At 40.3% G+C, this 24,206-nt stretch overlaps 1 protein-coding gene across 6 annotated transcripts; it reads left to right on the top strand.

Annotated features, from left to right (window-relative positions):
* Positions 1-448: 448 nt before the first annotated feature.
* LOC308222022 (natural killer cells antigen CD94-like) lies at positions 449-22,926 on the top strand. Of its 6 annotated transcripts, none has more exons than XR_013957031.1 (12): positions 449-620; positions 3,218-3,316; positions 4,584-4,670; positions 4,957-5,111; positions 7,096-7,208; positions 7,562-12,384; positions 13,554-13,643; positions 14,770-14,868; positions 15,108-15,262; positions 15,798-15,910; positions 17,571-19,820; positions 20,434-22,926. XR_013957031.1 is itself a non-coding variant. In XM_080619507.1 (6 exons), exons 1-6 carry the CDS (start codon positions 494-496, stop codon positions 7,680-7,682), a joined length of 702 nt encoding a protein of 233 aa, XP_080475633.1. In that variant the 5' UTR covers positions 449-493; the 3' UTR covers positions 7,683-12,406. The 6 variants fall into 6 exon arrangements, 1 of the variants encoding a protein (XP_080475633.1); XR_013957032.1 differs by having other exon boundaries at positions 17,571-20,580; positions 21,325-22,926; XR_013957029.1 differs by having other exon boundaries at positions 7,860-12,384; positions 17,571-22,926.
* The last annotated feature ends 1,280 nt before the right edge of the window (positions 22,927-24,206 follow it).

Genomic DNA, 24,206 nt, shown 5'->3' with positions numbered 1-24,206 from the left:
AGTTTTTCATTTGTTTCATAACAGTGTATGGAGATTCAGCCTTGTTGCTTTCCATGCAGCTCTTGTGTTGTATTTGTGCCCTGATACATGAACAAATATCTTTCAAACCTTAACTCAAAATAGCAACTATTTCTAGAACATCTTATTTTAAGGTGGTAGAAAATCCCGATATTTGCTTGATATTCCAGGGTCAGATCAAGTTGATAGTTAAATGAAACAGTCTCAGGTTCTGATCGGGAAACAAGACTTCCCATTTTCACATTCAGGAAGAAAATATCCATCTTTAACACTGCCACTTTAACTTCTTAATGTACTTCCAACATGTTACACTTTTACTATGACACAGTAATCAGACTAGAGCCAGCTTCCTCCGTGGTTTCCCTGGAAATGCTGAAAAATGAACCATTCTCGTTGTCTCAGCATTGGTCGTGCTGCAGTGTACCCTTACTCCCAAAGTACTGCTATTGCAGGAAAGAAGTGTGACGAGCTGGAGATGGAGGATGAGGAAGGCTACACCGCTTTAAACTTACGACCATCAACTTCAGTTATTACTCCTGGATATTTGAGCAGCAGGAAATGTTCTGCATTTAAGGCTCCAGGCAGTTGCGTTGTAGTAGACAGTAAGTACAAATGGAAATTAGCTTTTCTATTTAAATTAGGACATAACTTAAATTAGCATGGTCATGTTGATTGCTTTAGAATCCTTCTAAACATTATAGCATGTTCTCATATAGATGTTCATAAAAACAGCAGAAAGAAAAATCATAATGAAGTCTTGTGTGCTAAGGGTTATGATCACAGATCATGTTTTTTCTGAAGCCTATCTTTACGCCTATTATTTTTTCCATTTACTTCAATACAGAAAACAAATTCCACCTTTGTTAGAATTTTTATCATTTTGGTAGGAGTCATTTTATATGGCAGAGCACTGCAAGAGAAGAAGGCTCTATAGTTTTATCAGATAATATAGGCCTAGGAAATGGAAGCAATTTCCTCAGCTGTGGGGAGCAGCAGTGCCCTGTTTATCAGTCTTAACAGCAAATGTAAGCTCTGAGTACATATTTTTATTTGTTTATATCTAAAGTTTTTCTGTAAACAAGTTGAATGTTCACTGCAACCATTAAATGAGGACTTGAAGACTGTTGCTGCTGCTCCTAAATTCACCAGGTGGCTTATGTGTGAAATAAATATCATTGGTGCTATTTTCAGTTTGGGTGGAGTAGACAGAGGCTAGATTAACATCACTTTGGTGCTGTCTGAAAAAGATCTAGGGCTATCCATTGAGAATGACTGCTTGGCAAACAGGATGCAGGAGGGGCTGTTGAAAAGCAGCAGCCAGAAAACCAAGGATAAAACGGAGTGTGATCTAGGAGCAGAGCTTCCTGAAAAGAAACAGGTTAGCAAGCTCAGAAAGCTTTTAAACCTTCTGATATGGACAGAGAACATGACTTATGATCAAATTATATTGGGAGGGACCTCTATAGTTCATTTTTCTCAAGCTTTTGCTCAAAAGGGCTAGCTCTAAAGCCTGATCAAATTGCTCAGGGCCTTGTCCGCTTGAGTTTTTGAAACCTCCAAGGTTGAATATCTCACAGCCTCTCTGGGTACTTTTTCCAGTGCTGAAGGAAAAGAATTTTTTTTCCTCACATGTAATTGGAAATTTCCTTGATGCAGCTTGAGACTCTTATATTGTGTCCTTTTGCTGTGCCTCTCTGGGAAGAGTTTGGCTCCATCTATAATGCCCTTTTAGGCAACGAAGGGCTGAAATTAGGCCCTCCCTTAGGCTCCTCTTCTCCAGGCTAAACTGGCCTAGGTCTTTCAGCCTCTCTGTAGGTCCCTGATCAACTCAGTGTTCCTCTGATGGACTTTCTGCATTTATCTGACATCTCTCTTGAACTGGGAAGCTCAGCACTGGACACAATAGCCCAAAAGTGGCTTCATGATTGTCAAATATAGTGGAACAATCACTTCTGTTGACCTGCTGGCTGCAGTCTTGCCAGTGCACCCCAGTCCTGGTCAGCTTTCACTGCCAAAAAGACACTTGAAGACTCACATTCAACTTGTCCATCAGGATCCTGAAGCATGACTTCTTTCTGGTCTCCTACCTGTACTGGTGCATGGAGTTGTATTGTTACACATGCCAGATTTCATATTTGCCTTTGTTAAGCACTTACAGCCCATTCCTAGGATTTTTAGGTCCCTTTTAAAAGGAAGCCCTGCCTCCAGCGTTATCAGTCACCACCTCAATGTGGTGCCATTTACAGTCTCTTCAAATTACATTAACTGATGAGGGTTTGGGTCATCTCCCTTAACTCTGGCTATATAAGTTTTAGTTGCCAAGTCTATCTGGTTTTCTGGGCACCTCTGAAGAGTGTTTCTTTTCACCTAACAAAAGGGTCCCTGGAGGTGCTCGCTCTTATGCACTGGACTCCAGTAAAAAACTTTATGTGTAATCCTTTTCAATTAATCTGAACACTCTAGAATAGATATTATGAGTATCACAGAAGGAAAAATGCATTTTTTTTTTTTTTTTAATATATATATGTGGACAGTCAGCTGTAAAATTCTGGAGCACTATAATTATAATTAGACATCGAATCACAATGGAAATCTGAAGAAAGAGCCTGAAGAAACATGGACAGTTTAATGTACAAACACTGCAATTATTTAGAAATCCCAATCTCAGGTTCCAGAAGTGATCATCCAAACCTAGGTGGTAAATTTTACTTTTTAAGATGAAGAAGTCGTAAGGATTGTTTCATTATTTCCAGGACAGTGGGAACAGCAAAATCTAATCTGTTTACCTGTGTCATGAGAAGAAGTTGTAATCTAACACTCCAGCGTTAGTTAATAAATATTCTCAGTGGATAAGTACATATTTTCTCAAAATTACTCTAGGAAATTCAGAACAGTGATTACAAAAACTGCATAAAGACAAAAAAGAGGCTCTGCAGAAGGAAGTTGTGAATGCTCCATTCCTGGCAGTTTAAGTTCAAGGCCAGGTTGGACAGAGCCTTGGGTGTCATGGTTTAGTGTGAGGTGTCCCTGCCCATGGCAGGGGGGTTGGAACTAGATGATCATAAGGTCCTTTCCAACCCTAACTATTCTATGATTCTATGATGAAGATGAACTGGTGTTGTTAGAGAGGAGGTAACATCACTGCACGGAGAGAAGAGCTGTTGGTTTTGTTGCTGAATGTGTTTATTGTTTGTCCCAGGAGCCTCTGCCTCATCTTCCATATGGAGGCCAGCGGCCTTTGCTTTCCTCGCTTTGTGCCTGGTGCTGCTGCTGGGGCTGGTAGCCCTGCTGGCCCTGTGTAAGTACAATGGTGTCCCAAGATGCTGCTGTGCGAGTGAATTCCAGATGTATGGCTGCTTCTTCTCTCCCTGCAGACTGTTCGTGTTTCCCCAGTGAAAATAATGAGGCAAGAAGGGCAACAGTGCAGCTCTCCCACAGAAGTACCCCCACGGCTGAGTGTCAGCACAGGTCACTCAGTATCAGTACTATCTGCACTTATACTTACCTTAACCATAAGGGTTACACTAATGCTAATGCAAGACCTAAAGCTAACTAACCTTAACCCTAAAACTAAAACCTAATCTTAATCCTAAACTCAGTTAACTTAACATTAAAGATAATACCTAACCCTATCCCTCGGCATAAAGCTAACCCTTAAACTGAACCCCAAGTGTAATCCTAAATCATAACCCTGAACATAACCCAAACACTAACACCTAATGTCTAACTCTAATCATAGCAACCCTAAACCATATCCTAATCCTAACCCCAAACTTAACCCTAACCCACACCTCTAAGCCTAACCCTAATCTTCATCCTAAAACCTAACCCTGACCACTAACTAACCCTAACCCTAAATCTAACCCCTAACCCTTAACCCTAACCCATATCTGAAATGTTTAATTTCCACAGTAGTAGCTCACCTCTTTAGCCACATAATCAGGGTAGTGGTGCCTCCCCCACCCCCCGTGACTGTTACTGGAATATTTCACAGCTACTCTCTTTTTTCTTGGATTCCAAGTTTTTTACAAGGAGGGCAATTCTGGCATCGAAGCACTGTAACTGGTCCATTTGTCCACAATTACAGCAGATTTTCCATAACAACATTTCAATGAACAACCAAATATGATGCCAATATATTTGGAAGCAGAGACAGAGAATCCTCGTCTCCTTTTTGGCAGGAGAGAAGCAGTTCCAAGTGCCCAGAACAAATACTCAAGGTGGTCCATGGCATCATAGCAATGTTAGCTCAGAGGCAATTCTTCAGGTTTCTAGTCTGACACCCTCCCTTTCTTCCCCACCATACAAAGCTGGACTATCAACAACTCACCTGTAGCTTTGTCTAGATGACCTTTGAAAAACTTCAAGGGTGGAGATGCCCCCACCTTCCCAGGTGACCTTTTCCAGTGCTGCACAACCCTCCTGGTTAAGAAAACATGGATGATGTACACACGATGGTGGACATACAAATAAAGTAGATAACAAGAAAAAAAAGTCAAAAGCTACAAATTAAAGCTCTAATTTTTATAAAACCAATATTTGATAAGCGCTTTCATACCCTTCAGTTTTTCAGGTTTCCAAGGATCCTGAGGAAGGAAAGAAGCTGCAGGAAATGAGGGAAGCATTATGTTTTGAAGGGAAGGAAAAGAATGGTAAATGCGGTTGTTATGCAAATAAACACAAATCACCCCTTTACAGAGCCCATTGTCTGAGACACTATAAAATCACAGGGAAAAGATCTGGCTGGTTCACGTCTGGTTTTAACTGTGGTAGTATTTAAGGTGTGGATATGCGTACACTAGCATGCAAAACAATTTGTCTCTTGCCCCTCAAGAGCTCAGCTGATTCATGGCTCCCCTTAATCTTTCCTCAGTCTAGCCAGTAGCTAAAGCTCTGTATGTCTCACAAAGTCTGCATAATACTCTTTCTGATTTCTAGAAACAAAATGTGCTCTCTGTCCAGCAAGCTGGCAAAACAGTGGAGCTGACAACTGCTTCTATATTTCGAAGCAGAAGAAAACATGGAAGCAAAGTCAAGAGTTCTGTTCCTCAAGAAACTCCACTCTTCTTGTGCTAAAAGACAAAGCAAAGATGGTACATCTTTTTTTATGCTTTTAACCTCCTGCATTTCTTTATGCGATGTGTTTTCACACAGGCAGAAAGTAGTTGGGTCATTTACAGTGCATGTGTTTAAGTTTCCCTGATCAAGCAGCCTTCCTGCAAGTCACAACATTGTCATGACTTGCAACACTTTCTAAATTGTGTGCTGTGAAAATTATGCATTATGGTAAATAGAATAAGTCATTGCATAAAGTACCTTTGTTAGCTAATACTTAGGTTTTCACAGAGAAAATAAATTTTATATTATCAGCAAGGAGGAGGGAGACCCAGCACACAAGATGCGTGTTTTCATTCTCTTTTTCCGCAAGTTTTATTACTACAGGCTTCCGACATCAAATTCACATCTACCATGAAATCTAGAGAGTGTCTGATTCACCATGGTACTATCATTTGCATGCTGCAGTGCAAAATGTCTATAAAAGGTTGTTTTCTGGCCTTGTGTTATACCCTCACAGAGTGCTGTTAATGGTGGCACAAAGAGTAGACAGCCTTGGACTTTAGGAAATTACTAATTTTAAGTAGTCTTACTAATTTGGGGTTGTTTTTGATATCTAATGAAAAATCTCTAATTTGCTGTCAAGATCATATTTTACCTTCTTGTACACATATACCTGGAAACCTTTTTTCAAAAATATATTAAGCTTACACAAAACCCAAATAACCTTATTTTTTCTTTTTTGCTACATAAAACTTTGAAAAGGAAACAAGCTTCCCTGAAAATCTCTCTCTTTTTTCCAGATGGGGTTAGTTTCAGACTGAAGTTCTCAACTATTATTTCAAGGCTTAAAGGATGGCCTTCTGGATTTTATTTTTTTTTACATAAAAAACAGATGAGATTTAAGTGAAAATCAGATCAAAGACAAAATAGAAAGTGGATAAACGATTTATTATTGTGTTCACCAGCATCCTGAGGTTAGAATTATGGTTCCCACTGTTGGGAAACACCTGAACAACACACCTTCAATGTTGAATTCAAGAGATTGTTTTGATGTGCTATATAAATCCCTAGATAGTTTCATTCCAGATGTCTGGATGCTTTTTTTTAATTCCTTGTTTGGTACAGGCAGCTGCAGTCAGGCTGAGGCCAGAGCAGTTTAAGCCAGCTGTGAGTTTTAGATTTTGGATGAGTACCTAGACATGCTACTAAGCAGCAATAGAGTATCTGGATGATATGAAAGGGCTAAGATGCTGAGGAATCTTTTAGGTAGCACTTAGACACCTATGGAATTATTCCAGTGCCTAGGCACAGGTTTCTAGGGCAATCTGAAATTACCTCTTTAACCTCCAAGAATGCCTCAGCAAGGCACAGTTCTCCCATAGGTTCTCAGTCTTGTCTGTCAGCCATATGTGAAGACCTCAGACCAGCTGGAGAATCTCAAAAGGTATGAGAGGCCTGTATTAAGGTCACAGACTGCCCTCTAGGTTGGGAATTATCTCACCTAACTTCAGGCATCTACAGTGTAAGTGGCCTGCAACTTCAGAACTACTTCCTCAGGCTCCGTTAACAGTCAGTGGGAGCTCTGGCCAATGGTAAGTGTTCAGTAGCACTCCCACAGGGTGAGGTGGACCAGTTGTCGTGCTCCACTGGATCTCTTGGCCACATCTCTGCTGACACCAATTGGTGCTTAAATAGTGCTCTCATAAGTATATCTGAATTGCAGACGTCTAAAGGCAGTGTAGATACCTAAAGGCAGACCAGGGTTTTGTTTTCTTTTAAAGAGCAGTGTTTTTACAGATCAGTGGTACATTTCTCTTGTGGCAATTCAATAAACAATGATATTTGAATGATCCTATAATTAGAGCAGTCATTACTGCCTCATAGAAAACAAGCATGGAGAACAGATCTCACTCCTATTGAGTAAAAGTTACGTCCTTTGGTTGCAGAACCTTCACGAAGATACAGGAGCTTAGGTCTCATTTTTTAAATATTATTGTGATGATTTTCTCATACGTACAGGTTTCTCTGCCACAGGATTCACAGTTTTACTGGGTTGGATTATCATACATATCTGAAAGGAGTGGCTGGTACTGGGAGGATGGAACCGCTTTTTCCAAAGAAGCAACAAATTGGTAAGCCTTCATAGTTTAGGACCAGTGCAGTTCTACCCTGTGTGCCCCAGTAAATTATATGAGACTTGTGCTTCCTTTTACTTGCTCATGCTTGTCACACGTGCAGTGATGAAGGAGCATGGAGACTATAGTATCTGCTATGGAGCTTCTGATTCATGTCCTGTGTAAGGGATAATGTGTGGCAAAGTACAGCTCAATCACACGAACATGATGAAAGGACCACCTAGCACAAATAAAGTATCTCCAAGGGGGAAATAACTCTACATTCCAGTGGAAAATGATTACAAATGGTGTAAATATCAATCATGTGATATTACCAGGACATCATTAAGACATATATTTTAACTTTCTAGGGTTTTGTTATATGACAGCATCTTCTGTGCCTCCTTATATGGACGGATCATTTATGCCAGCCACTCCTGTTCAACACAGCAATTCTGGATCTGTGAGAAAGTGGCTGTTCATTTCACCTGAAGAAGCAGTGCAAGAAGGGATGTGGGATCTGCCACTGTGAGATACCCACTTTAGGCACTGGAAGTTTTATATATATTTTCATTTTTGTCTATCATGCAGTTTTCTCAGAATGGTGATTCAAAATGGATGAGTTGTTAGAGACTAAGTCTTCTTCTTTGTCTGCATTTTCCCTCCCAGGTTTACAAATCAGAGAGAAAAAAGAAAAACAACCTACAAAGCTAGAAACTACTAGCTACAGTCAAGCAATGATTCTTGCGTGGCTAAGTTCACAACCACAAATTCTTGCGCAGCTTTATATTTTTGAGCTTCAGTCAGCATTTTACACTAACACCTGCCAGGCATAAACCAAACCAACTACATCCTTGATGATTTTTCTCACTGGCTTTCTTAATGTACGCACTAACTACTGCCCACACATAATCCTTTTATAGAGCAGTTTGCCCAGGCATGCCTTCTTTCCTAAATCTGTTCTGCCAGTTGTTACCCTATTTGAATTACAGGGATACAGAAAGAACCCAAAGCTCTATTTATGCATAAAAATATATTCATATATGCATTAATATTTATAAAATTTAAAGGACATTTGTGAGAAGACTACAGGGAATCCCTGGAAGCAATCTCTTCGAAAAGCAGAGTCCAATGTCACATTTGGATTAAAATATTACCTGAATAACTTCAGTGCTATCATATTATTAATTGCTATGCAAATAACAGTAAGAATATTAATTATGTACTCCATTCGGAACTACACACAATTTGTATTCAAACTGATGCAAAATCCATTGCCACAGGTCTTACTTGAGCTCCTGTATTATATCCACACTGTTTGGGACCTCTGGACCTCAAAGTACACACTGTGCATCATGTGTTATTAAAGCACTTGTCATACTTCTTGAAGGAAGATGATGCCTCCAATTTTCTGAGTGGAGTTTCGTTGTATGAGTTCCTTTAAGTTGTATGTCAGCATCTGTTTTGTATTACATATGCATATATTCCTTGTATATATATACCTTGTATTGTGTGCATGTGCCTTAGTATTTGGAGACTTTCCTTAAAATAAGTGAAAAAAATGATAGTATGTTTTTAATATTCAGTATTTCCTTGGAAAATATTCTTACAGACTGAAGCAGTTCCTTGGTATAAAAATGAACCCTTGTTCATAATGTGCTAAACTATAACAGAATCACAGAATCGTTAGGGCTGGAAAAGACCTCCAGTCCAACCCCCTGCCAAGGCAAGTTACACAGGAATGTGTCCAGGTGGGTTTGGTATGCCTCCAAAGACAGAGGCTCCACAACAACCCTATGCAGCCTGTTCCGGTGCTCTGCCACCCTCGGTGTAAAGAAGTTCTTCCACACGTTGAGGTGAAACTTCTTGTAGTTTATGGCCATTGCTCCTTGTCCTGTTGCTGGGCACCACTGAAAAGAGTCTGGCACCATCTTCTTGTCACCTGCCTTTCGGATATTTATATACATTAACGAGATCCCCTCTCAGTCTGCTCTTCTCTAGACTACACAGACCCAGCTCCTGCAATCTCTCCTCATAAGAGAGATGCTCCAGACTCCTGATTATCCTTGTGGCCTCTGCTGGACTCTCTCCAGCAGCTCCTTGTCTTTCTTGTGCTAAGGAGCCCAGCACTGGACACAGTGCTTCAGGGTCAGTATAGGGCTGCTGGCCACACTCCTCCTGATACACCCCAGGATAATATTGACCTCCTGGCAGTAAGGGCACGCTACTGGTGTTTGTGAACTGAATACACTTACAATACTCAGCAGAGCCAAGTCATAATTCACGGGCATAACCACCAGTTGAACTACCTGGAATTCTTTACAATCGCAGCAGGAAGTGCAAGGTACAGTGCAAGTAAAATACAATGTTCCATCTGTTTCAACCCATTCAAGTTGGGAAAAAAAATTCTTCTAGGCTGCCACATTTTACCCCTTTTTCTTCCCACAAACTAACACTTGGGGGTTTTTTTCTAGCAATCATCTGCTATATGCCTTTGTTATATGCTTTGCAAAAACAAATGTTAGCCTTTGGGTTTCCTGCTGGCTGCTTGGTGTGCCTTTGAAGGTAGCATTCGCTTTTTAGGGATCAGGAAGGTCAAGGCAGTGGTGATAACTTGCAGGGTACATTTCTTTGGCTGGATGATCTTTATAAACTATTTCCATATCTTCCTAGAGTAAACTCCATTTGGTCTTAGCCCATATCTCGACCCCAGCAGCTTGGAAAGGGTTTTTCCCCTGTTAAAAAACCAAGGCCTGTTTCAGAGGGATGAACTTATATTATCTAGTAATTTAAATTCAAGCAAATCCATTATTTCATCCAGTCTGCCTTCTATCTCAGAGGCTGTCAAAGTCCTCCTGACTACACATTTACAGAGTCCAAGAAACAATCTGCTCAATGAGTTTCAGTATCCTTGGGGATAGGGAAGGTCCACAATCCCTTCATGCACAGAGAAGTTCAGAAAAGCAGTTCATTTGAAGCACATTTTGCATGAAAAATGAAACCTAGTATTGTATACTAAGTGTGAGAGTAAAACCCATTGTAGAACCTAAGATATCATAAATCTTGACAGGTTTGGGAACTAAAGAGCAGTTGTTGGCTTCAATATCTCTTCAAACAGGACATGGACAGTGAAGAAAATAGGGGTGGAGTGAATAAAGGGGTACATTCGGGGAATGAGCCCTGCAGTGCCCTTTTGAAGTGGAAAGAGCATGACAGCTTTACCTTTGCCCATCTTCAACAAAACAACCAAGATAGTAAAATGGGAGGATGCTAAATGTCAGCTGCTGGGTAGGAAAAAGCAGAGCTCATGAATGTCAGGAAGGCAGGTTCAGAAATAAAAGAGTTGAACCAAACACATCTGCTGCACAAGTCCTCTTCACATCCTTCACTACACGCCCTGCTCCATGCCTTGCACAGACTGCATCCTCTCTCATTCCAAATGTCCTTCATCTCCTTGTTATGAGCATACAAGCTCCTGGACAGAAAGCTGGTGCTCAACATCACCTACACAAGGTGACCTCAGTGCCACCAGTATGGCAATTCACCCTTGCTTTGTCACCTAAAACTCCATCTGCATACTGCCTATCTGGGCAGTGCTCTCAGGCATCCCAGAAACCAGCTTCCAAAGTGCAAACATCCAGCCCCTGCTCCCACATCTAAGGTGCCAGGACAGAAAGATGGAGCTGGGCATCACCTACAGATGTTGTGATCCAGAACCATGCCACCCACTTTTCAACCTAAAACTATCTGCCTACTGCCTGTCTGTTGAGTGCTCTCAGGCACCAGAGGGTTTAGGAGATCTTCATCCTTGGAGACTGCATGAGCTTGACTTGAATAGGTCTTTGATCAAGTTCATCAGAGTTCAGTGCTGCCCCAGATTTAAATAGGTGATTGAACCATTTGAGTTCCAGAGGTTCCTTTCAAACAACAGCATTTAGGACAGAAGTCTTAAGACACCACAGTTCAGCCATGCATCTTTTCTTGGAGGTGCCTGAACTCTTGACACGGTTCTCAGCTCTGGCTCATGCATCTCTAATGACAGGTGTCCAGCTACACAACCTCACTACTACCCTACAGATTCACATCACCCTACGCCTGACTCATCTTTCCCACAGAAACTTTTGTCCTTAACAGGATCTTTCAACTAGTCTCAGTTTGTCCATAGAGCATGGTCTTTCACACTGTCCCTGCCTTCACTTGGTCAGTTTTTGTATTTGTTTTGTGTTAAATTAAATAAGCCTCTACTCATCTGAAACATCTGAGGCAGCAGGAGAGGTGCCAACCTTTCAGAGACTTCTCTCTTGACATCATGACTTCAATGCATCCTATGTTCTCCTAGTAGGGGATTTCCAGAGGAAAAAGGGAAGATTGCACAGCGTTGTGCAGAAAGGCCAACAAACTGTGAGCCAAGCCTTGCAAGAAAAAAAATGGGCTCCTATTGCAGTTGAGTGGTGCAGAGTATTTGAGTTACTAAATAAAGTAGCATCCAGTCTGTTTCTCACTTCCTAAATTTTTCTCTCCAAGTTACAAAAATGTGGAACAGATTAAGCAATTTTGGGTGGTCTACTATTGTTTCTGTGTGCATTCTCCCCTAAAAATTATAGTGACTTTTCCCTTCTTACTTATGGATCACAGAATCATGGAAAGATTTAATTTTATAGCCCTTAACACTGAATAATCAAAAAGGCACAGAGCTGAAGTTAATCTGCCTCTGAGATGAATTGAAGCTGTTTGTTTTGGTTTTGAATGTGAAAAGTTCAAAGGAGATGAAAGTCATGGGAAGGTTAAATTAAAAAGAGGGGAACTACCAGGCTGTACATATGCTGTAACTCATGTCATCCCTACATGTCTTTGGAACTGGGGATGCAGACCCAGGCTAAGACATAATGGGTTGGAAGAGATGAATTCTTCCTCTGAGGGAGGAATAGAAGAAGTCACATGCAACATTTGAACACTAGTATCTTGCCTTAAGGCATGTAAAGTGTGAGTCGTCCTCCTATCCCCACCCTCCTGCTTTTCCTTTTGCTTCTCCTTCACAAATCATTCAGTCTGTCTTTTAAGAGGATCATTACTGAATCCCAAATGAGTTCCCAGACGATGCCTATGAATACAGATGAAGAGGGTGGATACTCTAATTTATATCACCTGCCACAGCATCCAGCCAGACACTACATGTCCCTGAACATCAACAAAGGTACAACTGATGCTTGCTCTTTGAACTTTCTGCAGTATGACAATAATAGTAGGAACAGTTTCTTTTGTCTAAGTCAGTAAGTAACATACTTATGTGTTTAATGTTATAGATTTTATGCATTATTTGGCATGGTTTTGTCTGACAAACCCCAGCATGCATGAATGTAAAAATCCATAGAATGGAACTACTGCCATTACCTGCCTTAGATTTCTGTAGGAAAAGACAGGTGGCTGCAGGATCAAACTCTAGAATGTAGGAATAAGCTTTTATGTGGTTAGTTTTATTTATTGTTTATTTATTGTTGCAGAAAATGGCTGTAGACACAGGGCAATCTGATTTTGATAGGAAAAAAAACATCCTTTACTTTTTGACCTCTGAACCTTAATATGACAGAAAATGCTTAAGGCTGGAAGGGATGAGGCAGCATCAGGCCTGTCACGTCATTTCCCTTCTTCAAGTCCCACAGATCCAGTTGGGCTAAATCATAGAATCATAGAACGGTTAGGATTGGAAAGGACCTTAAGACATGGGCAGGGACACTTCACACTAGGCCATGTACTTCAAGAGGGCATCCAGTCTTGAGTTAAATATTTCTTTATCTAAAGGTCCATCATACCTCATTGCCATGGCTGTTTGGTGATGGTAACTCTCGGGAACTTTTGAACCCAGGGAAACCTCAGTGGATATTTTGTACTCAGGAATTTTCCTGAATTGGGCTTCAGCCTAGTGCTGGCATGCAGAGTGAGCACTGTGTGCCCTCAGAGCAGGAAGGATTTCTGCAAAGTGTAGATGGTAAAGATTATATCCAAACCGTCCCTTACTCTGTTCTGACAAAGCACAGTAACAGAGTACTACCAAAGGAGAACAGCATCATCACCTACTTCTAAGGCAAAGGATAACTACAGTGTTTCACAGTTTCAACATTTGTCAAAGACAAGGAATCCCCTACCTTTTCTATTTAGACCATGTCCAGTGTCTTCTTTCAAAGAGACATCTTTAACGGAGGCACCACATCTTCTCAACTTGCATTTGAGTTGATGCTTAAAATATACAGCCTGGAAGGGGAACTCTTTCAAGAGTCACCAGATGGCTTTCCATGGAGGGCTGGAGGGTTGGGAGTGCTGCTGAAATGGGTACCTGCTCTTAGATAAACTGTTGGTTTCTCCCAGGGCACTCTCTTCCCTTTGCTGTATGGTGGCCAGCTATCTTCACTTTGCTTGTGCTGTGCCTGACCCTCACCATAGGAATGATAATCCTAGGTAAGTGCTAAAATATACTGTGTTCCTTTATTCATGTGTCCATTTTTCATGAAAACTGACTGCTACACCAGGACATCATGTTAACACCTTCAACTGAAAGAAGAAAGGTGGCTGACTGCTACAAGCACAGTCATAGCTCATTCTCCCCGCATATACAGTCCTTTCCTCTCCTCCTAGTTGCCTATGATGAACACTCTGCCCAGACCTATGCGCAGAGCAAGGATATAGAAGTCAAGATGATATATTTTGGAAGAAGTGGGAGGAATGGATTCTGTCCTCATCCATCTATTACTCATTTATTTGCTAATTCAAATTCAGTTACAAAATTCTTTTGTTGACTTCCATAAATCAGTCTGTATTTCCCCTTCACCTCTTCTCTTGTTGTTCAAGTCTCCCTACTCTACTGCAAGAACAGTTCCTATCTCATTCCTTTGATGAACTGTTCATGTTCGTGGACTACTTAAATTAATTCATAGTAGTACATCAAAAATGGGCACACTTTTAGCCCTCAAATTCATGAGGAAATCTCACTTTTTCTGTCTGTTTCACTCAGTCATCCCAGGAAGACACTCATATTTATATTAGCTTTTCTAATGTGTGACATGACTGTACCTATGCTTTCTACCATGGAGCCTGGAGATAGTAATTCTGAGGCATTGCTACTGGAAGCCAGTATCTAAATACTGTTGAGGAAGTTATATGAAAAAATCCTCCCCACTTCCTTCAGAGAAGTTTTACCAGACTTTAGTAGTAAAAGGCTTTTTCAACCTGAAGAATGCTTGGAATTCTATTTTTTTTCAAAGTGTTATAAAACTTCCTTTCAGATCAACACCATTAGTTCAAGATAGTCCTTCCTAAGCATATTTTTTGCATTAGTTTAGTCCTTCATTAGATGACCAAGTCATCTGCAATGGCACTGTGATTAAACTGCACTTAAAATTTGGAAATGTTTTTATTCATCGTTTTCTCATCTGCTGATCTCACAATATGAGACACTGTAGCATCAGACTTGCATGTGAGCACGCTGTTGCAGAAAGTGAATTTGCAATATATGATGAAGCATGTATCATGCAGTAGCAATGTCACAGCTTTTTTGTCTCATGAAGAATATCTTTATGAACTCCAGGTCTCAGAGGTTCTAAGGCACCTGCGGGACATAATGAAAACTTGCAAGGACTAAAAGAGAAATTGTGCTTGATGAGTGATGACAACAGTAAGAACAATAGTAAGTAGAACTACTGCTCACACAGCCTGAAATCTAGGCGTTAGGTCTTATATCAGATTAAACAAGGATGTTATATGCTGTATCAGATTGACTAATTAATTTAAAAAAAGAATGTGACCTGTAAAGTGCCATATACATTTCAGTTCTGCATATCTTTAACTTTTCAGGCCTATAAGTGTAGATTTCTCCACTCCGCTTTTGACGATTTATAAGCGAGTGATGGTTTCTTTCTGTTCTAGGACCTGCATGTACTCTCTGCCCTGCAAACTGGAAATGGGTTGGAGGCGACACCTGCTTCTACTTTTCAGAAAAGAAGGCCACATGGCAGGAAAGTGAAGACTTTTGCTTCTCCCAGAATGCCACCCTTCTTATGCTGAAAATGAAAAGCAAGTTGGTATGGTTCCAATCATACTGGCATTTCTTTGCATTGGTATCAATTACTCAAAACTACTTGCCAGTCAGCAAGTATCTCTTGATGTTACATAGTAATAGAGGTACTGTTAGCAAGGTCTGAGGCAATGCAGACTGAAGAATGTTTAACCACAAACGTGTAATGATGAGATAGCTAGCAACACAGGATATTACTCAGCCAAACAGTGAACATGAGCATCACAGATCCTGTGACGGTTATAAGGAGTACATTTTTCATTCAGGAAATCTCTTTGAATATTCTGAGAGAGAAGGCTCTATAAAGAATTGCTGCCCTGGTCTTACATTTAGTAGAGACGTCAGACACAAAATATTCCAAATAGAGATATTTTCTCCTGGAAAGAATTATGAGGGCCTGATGAGTTGTTCAGAAAGCAATTGTCAAATTACCTCCTTTAATTTTTTCTTGATCACTTCCTCTCTTAACAGTAGTTGTTTAGGTACAACAAAGAAAACTACCCACATGGTTCTTGGTGATAAAGGTTTTGCATTTTTTATAGATTAGCATATCTCAAATATTACCAAAACAGTCTTACTGGATTGGATTATCATATGGAGTTGATGGCTGGTCTTGGGCAGATGGTATGAAACTTTCTACAAAGAGAATGGACTGGTAAGTTTTCTGAACTTAAACAGCTGGTGGTTTTTCATCTTTTCTTGCACAATATCCTTCCTGTGCACTGAAAGAGGAAGAAACCAAAATCCCACTAACGGCAAATCTTCAAGGCAGAGTACAGCTGCAGATGTATTTGGAGTTAAAATAACTAATTCTGGTGTGCAGTCCCTGTGCTGGTTTTGGCTGGAATAGAGTCAATTTTCTTCATAGTAGCTAGTATGAACCTGTGGTTTTGATTTGTGCTGGAAACAGTATTGATAATACAGGGATATTTTAGTTATTGCTGAGCCTTGTTTGCACAGAGTCAAGGCCTTTTCTGCTTCTCACCTCACCTACCAGTGAATGAGCTGGGGGTGTACAAGAAGTTGGGAGGGAACACAGCGGGGACAATTAACCCCAGCTGATGTCATGCTCAGCATATAAAGCTGGGGGAAGAAGAAGGAGTTACGGCATTTGTTCTGCTTTCTTCCGTGTATGGTTTTTGCTTTACCTGTTTAACAGTCTTCATCTCAACCCCTAAGTTTCCTCAGATTGTTTCCCCCATCCCACTGTGGGATGCCTGAGTGAGCAAACCACTCTGTGGTACTTGGTTGCTGGCTGGGGTTAAACCATGAGACCCCCTGAAACAGACAATGAGTTTCAGAAAACTAGAAGTGTGAGCAGGACAAGGAGTCAAAACCACTGCAGCCACTGACCTCACAATTTAAAACCGTTCATTTTATGAAATATTTCACGACTCTATAGGAAGCAACCCACACTTCCTTCAAGACAGCCTACCTCCTGCAAAGCCTGCCTACACCTGCCTCTTCTGCTCAGTCACCAACATTTTGAAACCTTTGTTACACCCAAAAAAAGTCAACGTTAGGTAGAGCAAACCCGTTTTTACTTTGTTTTGTAAAATCTCATTAACTTACTTGGTGCATTTTGCCTTTACTAACCATGGGGGAAAAAAATTAATTTCCATTATGCTCTGTGTGAAATGATCACTGTATGCAATAATGCGAGAGTCCCCTTCAGGATCTGGAGAACCTTTTTCAAGTGAAGATTCTCCAGTGTCTCTTTGGAAATACATGTTCATTTTTCTTGCAAACTCTTACACTTCCCAAAGCTAGTAAACATCAGGCAGAATGATCAGACTTCTATTTGGGCAGACCACTGCCTTTCAGTTTCCAGACCCAAATTATCACTACATGAAGCAATAGCTGGACAGGCAGCTATTGTGAGGAACTAGTACTATCTTCTGTTTTGATGATATGATGGTGCATACATAGGCTTTCTGTTTTACGTCTTAGAGCTGAAGGCAGGTGAGAGAATGATAATAGAATCATAGAATCCTAGAATGGTTAGGATTGGAAAGGACCTTAAGATCATCTAGCTCCAACCCTCTGCCATGGGCAGGAATGCCTCACACTAGACCATGTCACCCAAGGCTCTGCCCAACCTGGCCTTGAACACTGCCAGAAATCCTTCAGACTTGAATTATATGAGCTGTTATGACCTTCAATATTGTATATAAACTTTTATAAATCTTAAAATTACTAAGAAACTTTTGCAATAATGTATAATTGTCCAAAAGGGCTTTATGGTTTTTTTAAACATGTGTACATGGGAATTTTTAACAAGATGGTCTGTTTTTGTTTGTTTGTTTGTTTTCTAGGATTGATTTGTCCTTTAAGCAAAACTGTGCATACCTATTTTATCATAGGTCAACAATTTACAGTGAGAATTGTTATGAGAAACGTCCCTGGATTTGTGAGAAGGCAGCAGTCCAGCTGATCTAAAAACATTATCAGCAGAAAAAGAATTGGAAGAGGATGAAGAATTGGATGTTCAGATTTTCAAAGAAGGGGTGTAAAACAACATTTAACACAAATTCAGAGCAGAGTCCATCCTTTCTTCCTAGTGTATTCACACAAAAAATGGAAATGATACAGAAAGCCTTTGCAGATAAAAAGAGCCAGTATTAACAAGTATCTATGAATCAGAGACAAGATACTAGTCTTAGTGTTCTAGTTCAGAAACCTCTACTTAAGCAATGCTGACAATCTTGAGCACTACTTACAGCCAAAGAAATCAGAAGTGTAAAGGCCTTTGAGACCACTTCTTGCCACTCTGATTGGAATTTCATGTATACCCATCTATGCTGACCTCTCATAATTCTTAACTATTTCCAGCCTTCTCTTCAGTGCACTCACTTTCAGTTATTCTGTATTCTTTCAAAACTCCAAGGCAGTCTCCTCTGTTTTATTACTCAAAAATATGTGTCTCCCTTGTTCACTACTTGGCAGTGAAACATTACTTGACACGCTTGTCCTCTTCTTGACTGGGTATAATATATGAATTTTAGATAAGTTCAAATTTTACTTCCAGATAATGTTGGGTTTGTCTTACATGCAATACTATGATCTTCTAAGAATGCCTGTAAGTCAGTGTTACATGAGTTTTTATAAACATTGTTATTATCATAATCACCATTGCACTCCAGCAGGTAGAAGGATTCTTGCAAGAGTGACATCTGATGGCTATTAGTCTTTAGCTAACATAGAACATGTTATCTCTTTACCTAATGTATCCCATCATATGAAAGAATGGATATGTGCCATAATGGCTACACACTCAATGCATGTGACATGAATGGCTGCATTGATAGCTGGAATGTTGTGATGGTGTTCAGAAAAATATTAATTGCTGAATTGGGAATGGAATTTTCCAGTTGTCCTGAGTTCAGCATTAGCAGTCATTTTTCTCCTTCTTAGTAGCTGATACCGTGTTGTGTTTTCAACTTTAGCCTGAGAACAGCGCTGATAACACACCAATGTTTTTAGTTGTTGCTAAGTAATGCTTACAACTTAAACCATTGGTGTGTTATCAGGTATCCTGAACCCAAGACACCGATGTAATGGCAACCACATATTTTTGGTGTTGTATATTAATTGTCTTTCAGAATGGATGATTTTCTAAGTGTAAGTAACTGTGTCTGGTGTATCTTCTTCAGGATGCTGAGGAGAGGGAGGCGGGTAAAAAGCAAGCTCACAATCCTGGACTTCAGGAATGCAGAGTTTGGCCTCTTCAAAGATCTGAGTCTTCTGACTCAAAGAGTCCTATGGGATAAGGCTCTGGAGAGAACAGGACCCCAAGAAAGTTGGTTAATATTCAAGGGTTACCTTCTGCAAACTCAGGAGCCAATCCAACGAGTAGGAAGTCAGGCAGGAATTCAAGGAGACCTACATGGATGAACAAGTTTATCTTGGCAAAACTCAAACACAAACAGGAAACATACAGAGAGTGGAAGCAGGGACAGGTAACCTGGAAGTAACACATCTGGAAGGAACACAGAAACACTGTCTGAGCGTGCAGATATAAGGTTAGGAAAGCCAAAGCCCTAAAGGAATTGAATCTGGTGAGGGGGGCATCGAAGGCAAAAAGGATGGATTCTACAAGCACATAGATGACAAAGAAAGATTAGGGAAAATGTAGACCCTCTGCTGAATGAGACCATCATTAAGTTCAGTAAAGAGAAGTGCAAAGTCCTGCAACTGGAAAGGAACAACTTCATGCACCAGTATATGCTGGGGACTGACCAGCAGAAAAAAACTGTGGATCTGCTGGACACCAAATTTACCATGAGCCAACAGTACGCCCTTGTGGAAAAGAAGGCTTATGGCATCCTGGGCTGCATTCAGAGTGCTGCCAGCAGGTTTAGAGAGGTAATCCTTCCCCTCTGCTTAGCACTGGCAAGATCATACCTGGGTCCAGTGCTGGGCTCACCAGTAACAGAAAGACATGGACCTACTGGAAAGAGTCCAGTGAAGGACCATGAAGATGACAAAGTGGCTGAAGCAGCCCTGCTATGAGGAAAGGCTGAGAGAGCTGTGATGGTTTAACCTGGAGAATAAAAGGTTTGAAGGTAAATTTCTTAACGCATATAAACACCTGAAGGGAGGGTACAAAGCAGAGTGAGGCTCTTTCTAGTGGTGCCCAGTGAAAGGACCAGAGACAATGGGCATAAACTGCAACACAGGAGGTTCCCTCTGAACATCAGGAAACACTTCTTTATTGTGAGTGGCACCAAACACCGGCACTGGTTGCCTAGAGAGGTTGTGTAGTCCTCATCCATGGAGATATTCAAAAGCTGTCTGGACATAGTCCTGGACAACTGGTTCTAGGTTGCCCTGCTTGAGCAGGAGGGTTGGAGCAGATGACCTCCAGAGGTGATAGAATCACAGAATATTCGGGTTGGAAGAGACCTTAAAGATCATCTAGTCCTATCCCCCCTGCCATGTGCAGGGACACCTTCCACTAGCTTAGGTTGCTCAAAGCCCCATCCAACCTGGCCTTAAACACTGGCAAGGATGAGGCACCCGCAACTTCTCTGGACAACTTGTGCCAGTGTCTCACTACCCTCATTGTGAAGTATTTATTCCTTATATCCAACGCAAATCTACCCTGGTTTAGTTTAAAATCGTTGCCTCTTGCCCTGCCACTACAGGTAAAAAGTCTCTCTCTGTCTTTCGTTTAAGTTCCCTTTATATGTTGAAAGGCCACAATAAAGTCTTCCCAAAGCCTTCTGTTCTCCAGGCTGAACAAGCCCAGCTCTCTCAGCATTTCCCCATAGGAGAGCTGCTCCAGCCCTCTGACCTGAGGTCCCTTCCAACCTCAATCATTTGGTGAGTTTATGTTTTTTCTAGGAGCTCAAATTTTAGATCCTAGTGAATAAAATCTCTGTGTGATACTGATGTGGCTATGTTGAAATGAGGTGCTCAATTTAATTTATAGTGCTTGCTATTTTTTAGTAGGAACATTAATTACAAAAATCTCCTTGTTATTGTTCCAAGTTTGAAAGTGACTCTGAGATCTTTACTTCATGTTGGAAAACTGAGTAGAGTGGACAAATTAGAAAAGGTATTTTGGCGTACTTTGTCACTTAATACATTACATCCACTAGAAATTTGATGCATATTTCTATATGCATTTGGCATAGGGACACACTAGAACCACCACATTCAGCAATGACACTTCTTGGTCTATGAATATGTAATATTTGTGACACAGTCTTACTTATACAGCAGAATAAACTGCTCCCTTCCTTTGGGTTGTAACCTTATGCTTGAAGATGCAAATTTTTTAAGTGCATAAGATTTTTGTCGTCATAACATGGTCAAGTTATTTATTTGTTTTCCCCTACAAAATACTGCTTTCCAGCTGCACAATTCTTATCAAATATATGCACCACAATTTGTGCTATGACAAGCCTTCAACTTAATCCAACACTAAAAATAGCAAATATGACTTCAGTATGGTCATTTGACTGTTCATCTCCAGGAAATGCTTTACTCACAAAGGCATCTTGTGCATTGGTGTTCCAACTGTGTGCTCCAATTCCATATGTCACTTGAATCTGTTTGTTTCAGGTGCCGCTGTTACTAGCTGTGTTCTTCTGAAAGAAGTCCAATAAATCTAAAGATTGAGAAAGAATAAAATACAGGAAACACTGAATAGTGAGGAAATACTCGGTTTCCTGCTGATGGCTTAATCAGACTTATGAGGTCTTTTTCTGCCAAAAAAAATATTTTACAAATGAATGTTTTTCTTTCAAACCAGAACAAAAGGGCAACCCTTCTACAGAAGTGAGCACTTCTTCCTGTTCAGTTTGCTGATGGGCCTCCAGAACGGTGACGAGCAGGGAGAGTAGGCAAGTTTTCAGGATAGAAGTCATATGTGTGCAAATCACTGACTTCAAATTTCTGAAACAGAAATAGGCTTCTCTGGAAGCATTTAGACAAGCTCTGCCTTTTAGCTTCCTAGTGTAAAACCACAAAGTTCTTTATGCTGAATTTACAGGATGAGAAAATACAGCAAAATTTAAAAAAAAAAATCCCCACATGATTCTAACCAGAGAACTGGAAGATGAGTAATGTTTCCCTTTTTACTTCTTCTTTTAGCATTAAAACTAGTTCTTTTAGCCAGGAGGGTTTGAAATGAGATGGTGGTGGAAAGAGAATCAAAGATTAGAGACAGGGCAAAAGATTAGGCTAATCAAGTTTAAATGCATAGGTTTAAATGCAGGTTCCCAAAATCCTGACTCTGTCTGAAGCATTCCAAGTGCACAGAAAAAATCTCTCTTGACCATCTTCCGTGCCTTTGACTTTGATTTTAGGTCCAGGACATGAACACATACTTTAAACAAAACTGAAAACCTTGGAAAACTTAAATATTTCAGTCAAAGCACCAATTATGCAGCTGTATTTACTGTTGTATATTCAATAAATCATTGTGCTTCTCTCCTTGCTTCCTTGTTCTCTCAGCAGTCTTTAGCAGAGGTGATTTAGCAGTATTTTTTTATCTATCTATCTATCTATCTATCTATCTATCTATCATGTAACTATGCAACTTGAAAATGACAGTATATTTTGCAAGGCCTACTGTTAAAGACAGTACCTTCTTTTTCCACATGAAATAACAGATGCATGTATTTTCTTTGCTAATTATGAGTACCTGGATCCTGCTGCAAGAACAGTTTTCCGCACTTGGATTCAAGATTTTATGATGCAGATGGTTTATTGACTTTCTGCCACCAGGGTAAAGAGCATGTCAATGCAGAGAAGAAAACTCATTAAAAAGTAAAGCTGTGACACTCCATTCAAGGTTGCATCTCTGAGCTTTGCCAAGAAATAAGCTACTTCTGCAGCTATACATCAATATGAAGCAATAGAAAGCAATAGAAGAAAACTAAGTGAGCAGAACTATTTGTCTTTAAAACACATAGGCACTACGAAGAAAAACATTCATCGGTTTGGTAGATCTACTGAGACAATCATGTTTGGAACAGTGAAGAAATTATTTGCCAAGAAGCACTGAGAGGGGTTTGTGAGATGATCACTTGTTTTGTAACAACATGCCATAGGTACAAGGCTTATATTCTGATTTTAACAGACTTTGTATTGAATTGAAAAGGCTAATTATATACTCAAGTTTTTTATCACAGTGAAAAACATAACCACAAGAATACAGAACTGGCTGTGCTAATAAGGTCTTAGAGCAACAACAGAGAACTAATTACTAATCTAGGAGTAGCTATCAAAAAACCTCTTTTACTCTTTGTCTTCTTCAGTGTGCAACAAAACCCAAAGATTTGCCTATGAGCATTGTATAACTCAAAATGAGTCAGTTCATTCAATTAAATGATTGTATGCTGCCTTTTGAACTTCGTCAGTTTTAAATGCTTTCTGCAGCCAAATGACAGCAGAGGTGACTTTGCTTTCAAGACAAATTGACATTGAAGTTGTGGTAATTTTGAAGGACCAGACTTCATAGGTAGCTGCGCAGAATGCAATGGTTAGCCCTGTAGGTCTTACCCCTCCCACCATTCATATTTTACCTGCATCCCCTGTAGATCAGGCAGTGCTGGGATCCCAGGTCGTATCTCCATGGTTGCTTAGGCCCTGTGCTTAGACTTAGAAAATGCAGCATTTCCAGACTATGAGATAGCTGTGTGGCAAGACACTTTGCTGTCCCTACTTCTTTAAATCCATAATTAAGATAATGCCCAAAGAAGAGGTAAATGCCCCATCTTTGCAGTGTTCAAGACCAGGCTGGACAGAGCCTTGGTCTAGTGGGAGATGTCCCTGACCATGGCAGGGGTTGGAACTAGATGACATTAAGGTCCTTTCCAACCCAAACCATTCTAGGGTTCTATGATTGCTAAGCACTCATTTAGTAAGGGAGGCAGCACACTTGTTGGCTGTTACTACTGCACACTTCCAATGCATGGCTTTATGTCTGAAATAAACGTAATTAGAGACTTGCCTAAATATCTTCACTTTCCAACAGTCCAATTTTCATTGAATGTCTCAAATTAGTACAAAATACACACAGGAACAGAAGTTCTTACCATAAACTTGACTGCTTCTGAGAGATTTCAAAGACCTCTGTTGTTCACTAGTGACATGGAAGAGAGATTCTCTCTCTGAAGCAGTCTTCTCTTTGAACAGCCTCTTAAACAGCAGCAAAATGGCAGGAGGCTTTGCACCATTAAAGGCCCTTTGTTTGACAGTTGTTGAGTCACTTTTTGCAGTGATTTACTAAAAAGATACACTACAGAAAAGGTCAATAGCAGCAATATTTATTCCAGTTGTGAAATTCTGCAACAGAATGGAAAACGGATTTGAGAAATTGAAGAACTGCATCATGTGTGACATGGACTAATTTCAAGCCAGATGTCTTAGAGGAATGCAGCTGCAATAATACAGTAGTAGTTGGACCAGCATTCCTAGGCATTAAAAATTGCTGACTT

This window comes from Psittacula echo, assembly GCF_963264785.1.
Source record: "Psittacula echo genome assembly, chromosome: 1".
In the NCBI taxonomy this organism is placed as follows: domain Eukaryota; kingdom Metazoa; phylum Chordata; class Aves; order Psittaciformes; family Psittacidae; genus Psittacula; species Psittacula echo.
The sequence above is the reverse complement of the archived record's forward strand: the minus strand, read 5'-3'. Positions and strand labels throughout refer to the sequence as shown.

What these genes read in the sequence shown, in the direction of transcription:
- LOC308222022 (XM_080619507.1), top strand. Translation starts at nt 494, where the DNA reads ATGGAGGATGAGGAAGGCTACACCGCTTTAAACTTACGACCATCAACT. An exon ending in GGTAGCCCTGCTGGCCCTGT is followed by an intron (nt 3,317 to 4,583) that starts GTAAGTACAATG and finishes CATACCCTTCAG; the next exon opens with TTTTTCAGGTTTCCAAGGAT. An exon ending in TGAAGGGAAGGAAAAGAATG is followed by an intron (nt 4,671 to 4,956) that starts GTAAATGCGGTT and finishes TCTGATTTCTAG; the next exon opens with AAACAAAATGTGCTCTCTGT.